Below are 14,196 nucleotides of genomic sequence, written 5' to 3'. Positions count from 1 at the left end.
CAAACTTATTTTTTACTTTTTTTAAAAATTAATTTTATTTACAATTAATTTGCATACAAAATGTCTCCCTTAAAGTTTTTTCCAACAAAATAGAAAACGTGTTCTTTATATGGCATTATTTATTTATACCTGTGATTATATTATATTATTCATATTTAAGTGAAAGTTTTAGCTAAATCAATGATGTTATTGGACTCAGTCAAGAAGAATATGAGTAATTAATTCATAAATTACTGAAATATTATTCTAATTTTTAAATATTAGTTTGTAATTTTGAAGTTGATTTGAACATGAGAAATGAATTTAATTTCAGCACCAACAATAGTCATTCTCAAACATTTCAGAGGATTGACAGAAATATGTTCATGCAAATAATAAGGAATGAGGTAAATATTTTGATTTGTGATAAATATTTATTTAAAACTCTAACGCATTTCAAACATTTTAAATTGTAGGAAATTAACTTTATTTTATGATTTTGAGTAAAATTGATCATACCTGAATATTTGAGAGTTGGACTGTATCCCTTTACGAAAACTTTAAGCAAATGGAAAATAATCAGTTATTATATTATGGATAGGAAATAATAGAATTATATAATAAATATAGTTTGGTAAAATGTTACTGAAAATAGGAATTTAGTTTAGAACAAAATCACGTAAAAAGACATTAGATTTGAAAATGACAGAAATCAAATTAAAATTAATGAAGAATTGAAAGTATTCATTTTGAAACTAAACACTTGATATAAGAAAAAATGTTTTTCCTAGTCAAGCAGTTTTTTGAGTTATAACTTACATTAAGTCTACTTTTTTGAAAAAATGTGTTAAAGTTTATTTCTCTGAATAAGAGTATGAATTAATGGGAAAATTTAAATTTTTTTTAAACTTTAATAAGGAATACATTAAATTTCTAATAATTTTCACTTTTTTTGGAAGATTTTTTATTTCAAAAGCATTTAAATATACATAGAATGGTGGAAAGGGAAATATTTAATTGTGAGCATTTAAGAGGTTAATACTAATTTAATTTATTCAAATGTTAGTCAAATAACTAAATCAAGACTAACTCTTATTTTTGATACACGAAAAAATAAATTATAAATTCTTATTGAAATAGAAGGTTTTAAAAAATTTTCATATTTTTAAAAAGATCTAAAATCTCTTTTTTTAAACCAGAAAGTATGTACATAACTTTGGAAACTTTCGAAAAAATTAACATATTTTTTTAAGAAACCTAGAATGTTTTTAAATAAAAAATATAAAATATTTATAACGTGACTGTGAAGTAAATAAATGTATATATTAAATAAATTTAAATATTTAAATAATAATAAAATAATATGATATTTTATAGAGAGAAAAAAATATATGTCATAAAATTATACGAAAATTTAAAATCGGCTATGATGCTTGAATAAAAACTTTTCTCATTAATAAGAATTTGAATTTTTATCGTTATTCTTCATTTAAAAAGCAGATCTTATAAAAAGTCAAAAATCACTTTTGAATGTTGATTGCGTTTAGACTTTTAAAGTCAAGTTCAAACACAGAAAGCGCAGTAAGCGACTTTCCGTATCTCTTTGTGCGCCTTCAAACTGTTTATTTTAAAAGTTTCAAAAAAAATATTTCTTCTACAATTATGATAAATCCATATGGAACATATTTGATTTTCATATTGTTTTATTTCACTAGGGGTGACCTCTCAACAGCATCTTCCACTCCCATTTCTCAAGGGATTGTCGGAAGATGAAGAGCAATCTCCTACTCATCAGAGCCCCCTCCATCCTATGAGTAAAGCGCAAGCGCAATATGATGGAATCAACTCACTCGCTACGGTAATCGGCGGCAAGTGAGAGAAAATTCCGCTTCATAAGGATGCTGCTTGTAGCTCCAACACGTGTAAACTGCAATGTATCGATACCTAATACTTAAGCTCTTCTCAATACTTAGTGTTTTGAATTATGGGTAAGGAAATTAACTTTGAATTTATATTTAACCCTTCTAATATATAAAAAATACTCATTTATACTATTTTTTATGTCGCCATTTCTTGGACAGTTGTTGTCGGCAGGTGGAGAGTCCTGCACAATTGGATAATGTCACAGATATACTCAAAACAATACTGGAAGGCTACGATATACGACTTAGACCTAATTTCGGAGGTATGTTTAAATTTATTTAAAAAAAAAATGAAAGTAAACTTTATATATTACTGCTTAATTCAAAGGTTTTAAAAACTTAACTTTGAATGTTATTATGGTTTAAGTATAAATCTGAGTGGTACAAGTAATACAAGTAAATAATAATTATATGTCTATCTTTTATTACTAAGTAGAAGCTTCTGATACGAATTGATCTGATAATATTATTCTCACTTTAAAACGAGATTATTATAATGTTAAAAGTTATGACTTTTTATAATTATGAAAAATGAAATAATGCTTTAAAATTAAAGAATACGTCTTTCTTTTTTTACACTTATTTTCAGTATTAAATTCATTTAAATATTTCTGCGAAAAAAATGGATTCAAAATTGCGTAAGCAATATTATTAGATGAAACTCGTTATACTAGAAAGCATGTGATATATTAGATTTTATTTTGATTAGAACATGAAAGAATTAATGAACATGATTTGAATATGCCTTTCTTTTTTACACTTGATTTCAGTATTTTTGCTTATTAAATTTATTTAAACATTAAGAAAACATTATTTTCAGGAAAAATTTATTAAGAAAACATTTATTAAGAAAACATTTATTAGGAAAACATGTGACATATTATGTTTTTTTATTAATTAGAAGCATATTTCCTGCAATTAGAAATTTTAGTTTTCAATCACTTTCATCCGAAACTTTTTTGGTGTGAAATAAAATAAAACTATAAAATATTTTAAACATTTACTTTTGATAAGGAATATATAAATTGGGACCTGAAATTAAAGATCTCGGGTTTATTTAACTTTCGCTTTTGAAGAGGCTTAGAGTTTATTTGGATCTTATATAATATTCAACTTGCTGCTGCATATTATTGTATGCAAACTAATACATTCTTGTTTTTTTCAAACACTCACTATATAATAATGATTTTCTTCAGCAAAATAGCAGCTCTACTCAAAAAATTAAATTAAATAGTTATCTTCTATAAAAAATTAAATTAGTGTTCAGCATTTCGTTAGATATTTCCAAGCTAATTTCTTTAAACCGTTTCATTTCTGTATAACTGCGTAGCATTGTAAATACATTATGCTGACATTATACAAACTGCTTCTTATATTTTAATTTTTATATTCAGAATTATCATTTTTATTATTATTTTATTTATTTATTTTTTGCTTCTGGAGAATTCCGAAAGAAATATTTATGTTTATCCTTATGTTTAGATTTATAATAAAATAAAAACAGTTAAATGTGCTTTGAAATTTAAAGCACAAGCATGCAATTATAGTAATTTATTGTAATCTTCAAAGCTGCGACTGTAACTAATTCCGATGTTAACAGCAGGTATTCAATATTCTTAAGCAGCAAAATAAATCGTCAGTTTTTTTTTAATGTTTTCAGTCAAAACAAAAATGGAACAGTTGTTTTAAAGAATAAATAGCTGTCAAACTAAGCAGAAGGTAAACTGTTGCACTTACTAAGCTATTTTTACTTCAAACCCATTTTTATATACTCGTTCAAAAATTTTAAATATTTACTTTCGTTAGCATAATAACAACAATTCAGTAATCCAAATAGACTTGACTCTTAAATGAGCAATACAAAAAGTTTTCACAGTTTTTTAAATGCTATAAATACTTTTTCTGAGCGATTGATTTATGATATTTCAATTTCTTTAAGAAAAACTTTATGTAAAAATTTTCTAAAATGTTTTCTGGTCTAAATATTTTCCATTTGGGATTTCTAAGCTACTTTTTTGAGGCATCTTGCAGTTAAAAAGCGTTTGTGTTAGAGAATAATTGGTTGTTGTAAAATTTGATCTTTATGTTTACGTGGATAAATGTTTTCTAAAACTTGCATGCTAAAACAAAAGAAAATGTTTACTTAATCTTGAGTAACTAAGGACAGCAGTATGATTTATATATTTTACTCATGTGGATTGGTAAAAGATAACAAATGGCATTCATAAATAAAAGAAAATTGTAAAAATTAGTTTTTTCTTAATATTTTGTGTGTCTTGAATATTCAATCTACATTAAACAGTTTTAGATGCTTATTTAACGATTAAAGTGCCTTCAATTTTATTGAAAAATTATCGTATCCTCCATTGATTGTCATGAGCTGATCAGTAGGAAAAATGTTGACAATATTCACATCAATAGCTTTGTGGAATACATTTGTTGCCCTTTGTTACCACGTACTGCAAACAAAAATGAATTTTCATGTGCAGAACAATAGCCAATCGGAAAAACCAATGGAGCAAATTAACCATGAAAGTGCTGCAAAAATAAAAGTAAATATTTGTTGATTAAAACTATAAAACGTTTAAAGATTTTGATGAAATTTCCTTATGATTAAATGAAGCTTATAATTAAGTCCTTATTATGATAAATTCCTTATAATTAACGATATGTTTAATTCCTTATATTTAAGTAAACTAAAGTGATATAATTAATTCCTTATAATTAAGTCAACTTACTAAAACACACATTAAATGTAAAGATTTTTGATCCAATATTTCTCTGAAATATTCATTACTTTAAAATCAAAATTTGTCAAAATAGCTCCGAAACAAATGTAGTACAATTTTAAAACTATATTTATTCAAAATTAAAGCGTTATATACACACATTTGAGCGAAAGGCATAGTCTCAAAATGTTATGAAATTTGAAATGTATAAGAGAAAAGCTTTACAGAAGAATTTGAAGAAAGTTCCTCCGGTAGGATGCTCGAACCACCATAGTTGCACATTCCATTCCGGGGTGAGTTAGGAAGCTTTACATGGTGGTCACTGCAATTACTCATTATGACTTACTAATTTCCAATTTCAAAGGTACAAAGGGTTTCAATTTGAAAATATGTCACGATGTGTCACTGCAACGGCTACTATATAAAACTTCCCAACTCACCCTCTGCTGAAATGTACAGCGCTCTTGACACAAAAGTGTACGGTGTACAGAATTGGTCGAATTGTTCCTGAGAAATCGAATTTTACATATCTGACTTCTTGAAATTTAATTTCTCAGTAAATGTTCTACCAATTTTTCGCCCATTTTGTATTTTGCAATTATATTCTTTAAAAAAAATGATGCAAAAAATTGTATACCTTTCAATTCAAAAATTTTTCCATCATTATTAAACAAAATAATAAAAAGTATTTAACAGTTGCTAAAACTTATTTTTTAATGGAGTTTATCTTTGGATAAACGAATTTTATATTCGAGAGGAAAAGTTTTCAATTCGCTTAAAAAGTTCTCGAAATATAGCTAAATGCGCAAAAAGTGAAATTTACATCCAAACTTTGGTCAGCTCTCCTGTCCAAATTATTCGAATTCTATTTTCTAGATTGTTTATTAAGAGAATGTTTATCTAGAATGAGAAGAGAATGAATATGTTTATTAAGAGAAAGTACGTTTTTCTGTCTGATTTCATAGCTTAAAATATCATTTGCATTTATTAATTAGCATATTTGAAGTCATCCCTTTTAGCCATTAAAATTGAGTTTTAGATGGTTAAGATCCGATCATTAGATCAAAAGTAATTCAGATTCAGGGTGGTCCGTTTTTTTGGCACATTGTATAACTATGGTTAGAGCAGCCTAGTAAGAACCCAGAGGTCCTTGTTTCAAATCCTGCCGGAAGTCAATGATACATTTTTCTTTGCTCAACTTTTTGGAGATAATATGACGACAGAATTATAGTATATTGACATTTTAAGACAATATGACAATACATTTTACTCAAAAATAATTAAATGCAGTTTTAATTTTTTACACATTTGGTTTTCAAGTTTGACTATATTTATTTCAGAGTTAATTTGACAAATTTTTGCTCAATATCTCTTTCTTACAGTGAACTGTTATTATGAAATTTAAAATTTATACTCGCACTATTCCTAAAATAAGGGTAAACAAAATAGCATTAATCAACTTATTGACTTAATTACTCCTGGAAGACTGAAACTTATATAAGAATAAAATTCTTGGAAATAATAAAAAGATTTTAATGAAGTAAGAGAAGAGCAGAAGTGGCTCTTCTTCTAATGAAGTAAACCGGCTTCAAATCCCGGCGATGGCATTCGAATTCCGCACCCGGCTAGAAATGACGACAGTGCTCACGTAAAATATTCTCAGTTGTAGATGGAATCATGGGTTAAATTTCCCTTTCTTTCAGGCTAATCGTGGGACGTTTTCTTGGTTTTCTTCTCCATATAACCCAAATGTGGGTTTCGAAACATTCTTAGAAGTTTTTATTAACAAAAGTATATGAGAAAGTATTTCAAAATTTATAAAAAAAAATGTTTTTTGTTGTTAGAATTTATATCGAAATTTTTACGAATAAAACACATGCAAGAATCATTTTTTAAATTTATGAGCAAAATATATAACCATAACGTTGTATTATTAATCTCATAAATGTGGCATATGAATGTATAATAATATTAAAATATTTTATTTACATATAATTCACTGAACAGAATTTAATAATGATATAGTAATTTACTATTAAAGCAATAACTGACTCATAGTGCAGCTCTAGTGTGACGTAAATAAAATGCCTACCTACCTGCCTGCCTGACAACCTAAAACAATGACTATTCACTCACTGATTAAAACCACAAAATTGTTTTCATACAAAATATAATTTATGATTGACTCCCCAAAACAAAGTGATACTTTTGCATAATTGAAAATATATCGAAAAAGAGACGTGATACGAGAAAAAAGTCATAATAAAAGTCAGTCTTTTATAGTCGTGTTAAATTTTTGCAACACGTTTTTTATTAAAATATATTTCCAATTGAATAACAACTGAGCTCTTAAAAATCATTAAGATAAGATAAATAAAAACTCAAAAACTGTATTTGTAATGGTAGGGAATATTGTTATTTAGCGTTCCGAGAACTACGACACACAAGAAGGAAAATAAATTAAATACGTTGAGTAGTCATCAAATTTCCAATAAAAAGAAGAAAAAAAAGAAAAACTTTTTGCTTGGGTTACGAGAGGTTTATGAAGTTGCACAGAAACTGAGGTTGAATCTTTCGCTGAAGTAACTAAGAGTGGGGGAGAGTGTTAGGAAATGGAAGAGCGACAATCAATATATCCTGTCAAAATGAGTGACTTTCTTTCATTCAAAGAGGGACTCTGATTTGTTGTAGCGAATTGTCGAAATTATGACAGATAGAAAAAATTTATGAATCTGATAGATATTTTATTTATGAATCTGGATTTTAAACAGTTAGCATTTTTTTTAAATTATTTTTTTCTTATTGAAATATGAATGACAATAGTTTATCTATACATAGTTAAACAATCAAAAAAAGCTCTCTCCGTGTCTTCAACCTTTTAAACTTTTTAATTAAAATCAAGTGCTTAAGTTTTCTAAAAAAATTTCAAATTAGTACATATACGAAACAAAATAAAATTATCTACAGAAACACTTTTTAAAAATAGGAAAAAAAATTAACAGTTAATTTAATATTTTTATTTAGTTAAATAAGAACAACTCAAAGACTAAAATTTACTAATAATTATCTGCCAAAATCAGTTCAATCCAAACGATAATATTTGCAAAAATATGGTTAAATTAACATCCGATCAAAAATAATTGTATGATCTTCTTTATCTGAGTATTAATTTTTGTTTAGTTAAACGAACGGTAAACTAGAAATGGAAAATCAAAATGTATTTATATTCTCTCAAACTAAATTATCTTATATTGATTTCCCTTTAGGTAGAGAAATATTTTGTTTCAAAATTTCAGAAGTACTTTTTTAACTATTTTTAACTCTATTCTAGTCATTTTAGCCCATTAAAGGGCAGATATTATTAAAATGTATAATTTCGTGAAATGTTTTTCAAAAAAATATGACATTTATCAAGCTTTTTATTCAGAAACTACATCGTAACAATTGCAGGACATAACTATTTATTTACGATTTTTCTTCTAAAATCTCAATAAAGGTAAAAAGCATCTTTAAGGCAACTTAACTAATCTGCAATGTCAACCTAGAGTTTATGGAAGGGAGTCAGTCCTTAGTTGCGATAACAATGGGTTCTCGCCTAATTATAGATTGTTTTTGTTTAGTTTGCAATAATAGTTTGTTTAAAATTAATTAATAATTGTAAAATTGGTTTGCAATAATCAAGTTAATATGTCTAGTTTTTTTCATTCTTTCTTAATAATATTGGTATTATATTTCATGGCAGGTTTTCATTAAATCTTTCACTATCCCTGATATAATTATGAATTTTTATTCTTTTGTTTAAACTTTTTGAATAGTCAAGCCGATGGAGCCCTGGGAGTAAGATTATCTTAATCCATCTTCAAAAATGTAAAAACTCAAGCCCCATATATGCTATACAAAGTATTATTTTTGCTAGTTTGTTAGTGATAGTTAAAAAACACAAGGACATATTAAAATACTTCAATTTCTGTCAGTACTTGCGTTATAACTATGAGACATGTTTAGGTAAACGTCAAAATGGTTTTTTCTCTTTTAGAGTTAATGGACTCTCTATATACAAGTAATTACCTGTTATTAAGTGATGCATTTAAATTTATATTTTATTATTTTATTCAAATCCTTTATCATTTTCTCTGTATTTGTTTTATCTCTTTCTTAAAAATATGTACCTATCCTTAAAAAATTAACCGACGTACCCTTTTTTCAAAATTAGTTTCAATAATTTTTGTTTATGTAGACTTATGTAGACTTACAGTTTTATCTAGATTCATGCAAATATCTTAGAAATTTCAAGATTTGAATTGAGTTTGAGTTCAAGATTGAAATTTTGAAGTTAATACTAGAGAGAAATAACATAATTTCTGTAATTTTTTTTAAGCTAGAAAAGTTATGCCAAGAATGTTTGTTCCACAAATATGTACGCAGGGTAATTTGGAATATAGTTATCTTAAGTTCTTTTACGGAAAAAATGTAGAAAAACTGAATGAAACTATAGTTCGAATATTATCCCCATTTTATTTTTTAACTTTGATGGAAAAATATGAAAAAAGTTGATTATTTGAGATAATAAAATTATTAGTGCAAAATTTGAGACTGATGCGGATTGACAAATAAGATTGACGAAACAATTTGTTAAGTGTCTCATTAAGGCGTAAATAATAATGATGTCACAAAACACTAAAAAAAGAGCTGTTTGGCAACTAAGCATTTAGAGAACACTTAGAGAATTGTAGCTGCATATATTTCATATGATATTGATGCTAATGAAAATTCAGTTAGTTAAGTAAACAAAAATATCAACCTCCATTTTATGTATACTATTTAATGCAATTATTATTTAATGTAACCAAATTTTTAGTGGGTAATATTATACTGCCCCTGACCAAATTATTAGACACACTATAATATTCTATGCAACATCTTAATTATCAGGTGATACTATAGAGCATTATTGTGCAACTCAAACCTATATACACTTGTGTATCAATTAGTTAAATTAGACGATATATAATAGAAATTCGATGTTTGGATTAATTAGACCATGTATTATAGAATAATTATTATATCGGGCATTATATTTGTATATTATAATAATTAAACCAAATTATTTGACGCACTGCAGTGTTTTAATATTTTGCACGAATTTACATGCAATACTTACTTCTTTGTTTAAACATACATGTAATGGGTATTTATTCCAAAGATTTTTTATGTACTTTCTATTTGTATTTATTTTTAACATAATGTTAAACCGAACGAAAAATCTTTAACAAGTGCAAACTGGCTCGTTCAAACAATAAAGGTGTTTAGTATGACCTGATAATGAAGATTTTATATAGAATCTTTTAGTGCGTCTAATAATTTGGCCAGGGACTGTATGTTAGTATATACTATATTATATACTAACATATAATAGTTAGTTATTCACTATATGTTAGTATAAATTTCTTTTGTCTGTTTCAGACAATAACAAAAAAAAATAATTCTAACAAAATACATGTTAGTTAACAGTTGAGAATCCTCGGTAAAATGAATTTTTATATCCCTCCTGAATTTCTTTGATCACCGTTGGATTTCCTAAATTTATTGATGTGACAATCGGACTCATAAGTTTGGAGACCCCTTAATTCGAAATTCACCAGATAACTGTAGTAAAGAAAAGTAATTCTTAATATCACTCAAAATTTAAAATAATTTCTTTAAATCACAGTTCCTTTCAAGCGATAATTTATATACAAAATAATGTGATTGGAAAATGACGTATTCTACTTATTAATTGTTTCAGAGACTTAAAATTTAATATGATTGCAACTTCTGTATACTTTTAGAGAAAGTTTTTCAATTTGATGCTGGAAATAAAGCATTTTAATAGTAAATGGAAACAGTAAAACATTTCTGTATTTTTTTTCTATTAACTATTTTTGTCCATATAATTTATAATATCAAGAAAAAGTTAAGATTAAGTGATTACGAATTTTTTTCATAATTAAAATTTTTTTATCATCCCTTTTTTTATTTCAGGATTTTTAAAATTGTTCGTTGTAAGGAAATATTGCTTTAGTATGAAATGTATTTATATTGTTGTTGCTATGAACTGCCCAGAAAAAATTGAAATTAGTGATTTTTTATTGTAGAATTATCAGATGAAATTTATGTTTTAAACAATTATAAATACTAATTATTTTTAAGCGATTGTCTCAAGATAAAAAATAATTTTTTAAATTATAATCATACTAAAACGAGAATTTATATTAAAAAAAATATATGATTGTTAAATGGCGCATTATTGCGTCCTTACTTGTTTGAGAAATGTAAAATTTAATGTGCCTGTAACCCCCGTATACGTTTAGAGGAAGTTCTTAAATTCGATACTGGAAAAATAACATTTTAATAATAAATGGACCAAAGATTTAGAAACTTTTTGGTAAATCAGAAACATGAAAGACGTTCAAAAACGTTTATTGAAGTGAATAAAAAAAGAAGGGTTTTTAATAAGGTTTAGTGCAAAGCATATAATTTCATTTTTCTTCAATTTGCTCATTATATGAGGATGAGAGGAAATTTTCGGTGCTCCTTCTAGCTGTACAAAATTATTACTATACTTGTCAATGAAAATATATGTCCTTCCATACTTCAATTCGTTAAAATATTTATAGATGCATTTATAAATTGTAAAAGCCCTAATACAGAGATTAAATAGGCTCAAGAAAGATTAACGGTTTTCAAAGATATGTTTAATACTAAAAATTTTTACTAGTTGAAATTTAAAAGATCCAAGAATTCTAGTTGAAAATTTATTTAAGAAAAATAGTTGTTAACTATTTAAAAAAGTCTAATAAGTACGTTGTTAAATGATTATATCAGTTTTTGAATTCATTTATTGAAAGGTTATACAAGCTTGCCCTTTCGTCTGTTCTTTTGGATCTTTACCTGATAGAATTTGCATTTGAAAACTTCAAAATCAAATCAGATACGTGTTTAAATAGTTAGGATTGCTTATAATGCTTTAATGTAGATATTTGATTTTAATTTTTCATTTAAAATTGTTCTAGTATAGTTTTTTCAGCATATTTTTAATCAAAAAAAGAACTTTTCCCCAATGAAATATTTTATGTGTTTTACAGCCTTAATGTAGACTACTTCATTTTTTGTTCCTCATCATTTAATTACCTGCAAGAAATCATTGTCAGCAAATATATTTAATATCAATTATCTTAATTTGTTTCATAGTCAACAACCACCGCCGTTTTTTTGCTTTTATAAAGAGAAATAGATAAAAAGTAATTGATTAAGGCTGGAGAAATCTAATTGTTATTTTAGCTACTTTTACTTTAGTTTTTAATTAAAATATAAAGCTTTTAGTATAAAATTATTTTCAGGTTAAAAAAATTTAAATATAGAGATTTAACAAAAACTGAATTTTAAAAAAATGACGACTTTATCAATAAAAAAGGTGCCCAGTGGCTGAGTGTTGGTACTTCATTCTTATCTACCACAGGCTCTATCCTTGGACCGGGAAGGGCTGACTCATCCCTTTTTCCATCTAATGGGCAAATAAAATCAACATAAATCATGTTTGATAAATTAAACACTGTTTGTTATGTATTCGGTGACGACACAAATCAGAATATTTGCTCCTGCACCGCAGTGCAAAAGGTCAAGAAAATCGGAAAGAACAAAGTAGACCATGGAGTTTAGTTCTCCATGAATAAAAAAATTCTGACACTTTAAGAAGAATTTTAACACTAAGAGTTAAGAAAATTTCCAGTCATTAAGTTAAAAATCAATAGTTTCTAAACAACAGCAAAAAAAATTTTTTTCTTTCAGTTTTCCTAATTTTCTCTAATGATCAAATGAAAATGTAAAAAAGAATCGGACAAACAAAATATATGTTGAAAAATATTGGTATAGCTGTAAGAAATGTCCCCAATAAAGTATTTAATTTAAAAAAAAATGCGCTTTAAACAAATAAAAATAACATATTTAAAGTTTTTATATAAGAAATACCTAAATAAACTTTTAAAAAGCTTTTAGATTTCCTTCAAGGTCGCTCTATTTCTAAAGTGTATTCATAAATTTCTAATCTCGCTAATTAAAGTGCATGAAATCACGAAAGAGCAATTTAGAATAAAATCTGCTTTCTATTAGCATTTAATGTTTAATGACTGTAACACTAACTGTGGAAACGCCCTTTAGGGAGAAAGCAAGTTTTTTTTAAAAAAACAGTAATGAAAAGATTTACTATTCAAAATAATTTTCAACTTTACTTTCCAAAATAAATGTCTTATTTTCTATATTTTCTGTAATGAGCATCTAAAAGCTTTAAATGATTAATAACTTAATATTTTAAATTGATCACTAGCATTAGTTAAATATTGGTTTTCCAAAGATGTTGTTAATTACTAAGATTAAAACTTTGTTTTGTGAGGACATTACAGCAATAATTTATTTTCAATTTTTTTAAGTTATTTGTTACAGGAATATGCCATCATAGTACGAAATGGTGATAATATTTTTTTCATGAGCGTGGTGTACTTTTTCATAGTATACTTTTAAAACAATTCAACTCAATTCTAGATATTTAGCATGAGTAAACTTTATAGGCAGCAGCTCTCCAATCTGTAATTATTTATATGACCATATGTCTTAGAAAATTTAAATTAGCTTTATTTTTTTTAAATGCAAAAAAAAATATTTAAAAAACACTGGTTCAAATAGATGAGCTGTCGTTTTTTTTAAAGTATTAAGCATTAAAATTGCGTTGTTTTTTAATATTTATCCATCTATATATATATATAATAACAGGACTACATCCCTGTTATCATTGTTGTATTCATCTTTAATAATGCAGTCAAAAGCCATAATATGTTATAAAAAGGTTTACTAAAGTAAGGATGGTGGTTATAACAGTTCACATCCCCACTCCACAAGGGAGGGGGAGTGGACAAACTGCGGATGGTTCCGGCAGATGGTTATTGGAACACGTTATTCAGCAAAAGACATGCGAAAACCATCGGTCCCGCATTAAATACTACAGAGAATGATGTAATTAGGTTCCAGTCGTACATACCTTTGTAACTCTACGCATTATGGAAAATCATTTAATGCTTCCTATTATGGAAGTGAATGAGGGACAAGATTCTAAAAAATAACTCCTCCTTCGAAATATAAATGTAATTATGATTCAATGGTATGTTTTCAGCCTTGAAGTCCCGAAATAGAATTTCTACACCTATTCTCTACTAAAGACATTTTATGAAAACGAAAGAGTTTTAATGGTTTTATTCAGGGTTGGGTTTTTGACGTCAAAAAGAGGTTTTTGACATGACAAGGGTATAATACTGGTTTAAACCGTCAAAAACCCGTCAAAAATGTCAAAAACTAAAGTTTGCCAAAAAAATATATAAACTTCAAAACTACCAACAGTTGCCATGCATTATATTGAAATTTAATTATACTATAGGTAATCAGCAGGTTTTAAAATATTTTTTAATTAAAATTAAGGTAAAATAACAGAAGTTTTACAAACATTATATAATAACCGATAATAAGGCAGAAAAATTTTG

At 26.3% G+C, this 14,196-nt stretch overlaps 1 protein-coding gene across 1 annotated transcript in view; it reads left to right on the top strand.

The window, feature by feature from the left end:
• Positions 1–1,726: 1,726 nt before the first annotated feature.
• The window catches only part of LOC107439084 (gamma-aminobutyric acid receptor subunit beta-like), a 60,246-nt gene continuing 47,776 nt past the window's right edge, over positions 1,727–14,196 (top strand). The window contains exons 1-2 of the mRNA XM_016051560.3: positions 1,727–1,967; positions 2,061–2,164. Coding sequence (XP_015907046.1) covers positions 1,912–1,967; positions 2,061–2,164 — 160 coding nt within the window. The 5' untranslated portion in view covers positions 1,727–1,911. The remainder of the gene's footprint in view (positions 1,968–2,060; positions 2,165–14,196) is intronic.

This window comes from Parasteatoda tepidariorum, chromosome X1 (assembly GCF_043381705.1).
Source record: "Parasteatoda tepidariorum isolate YZ-2023 chromosome X1, CAS_Ptep_4.0, whole genome shotgun sequence".
In the NCBI taxonomy this organism is placed as follows: domain Eukaryota; kingdom Metazoa; phylum Arthropoda; class Arachnida; order Araneae; family Theridiidae; genus Parasteatoda; species Parasteatoda tepidariorum.
This window is presented reverse-complemented; position numbering and strand designations above follow the sequence as displayed.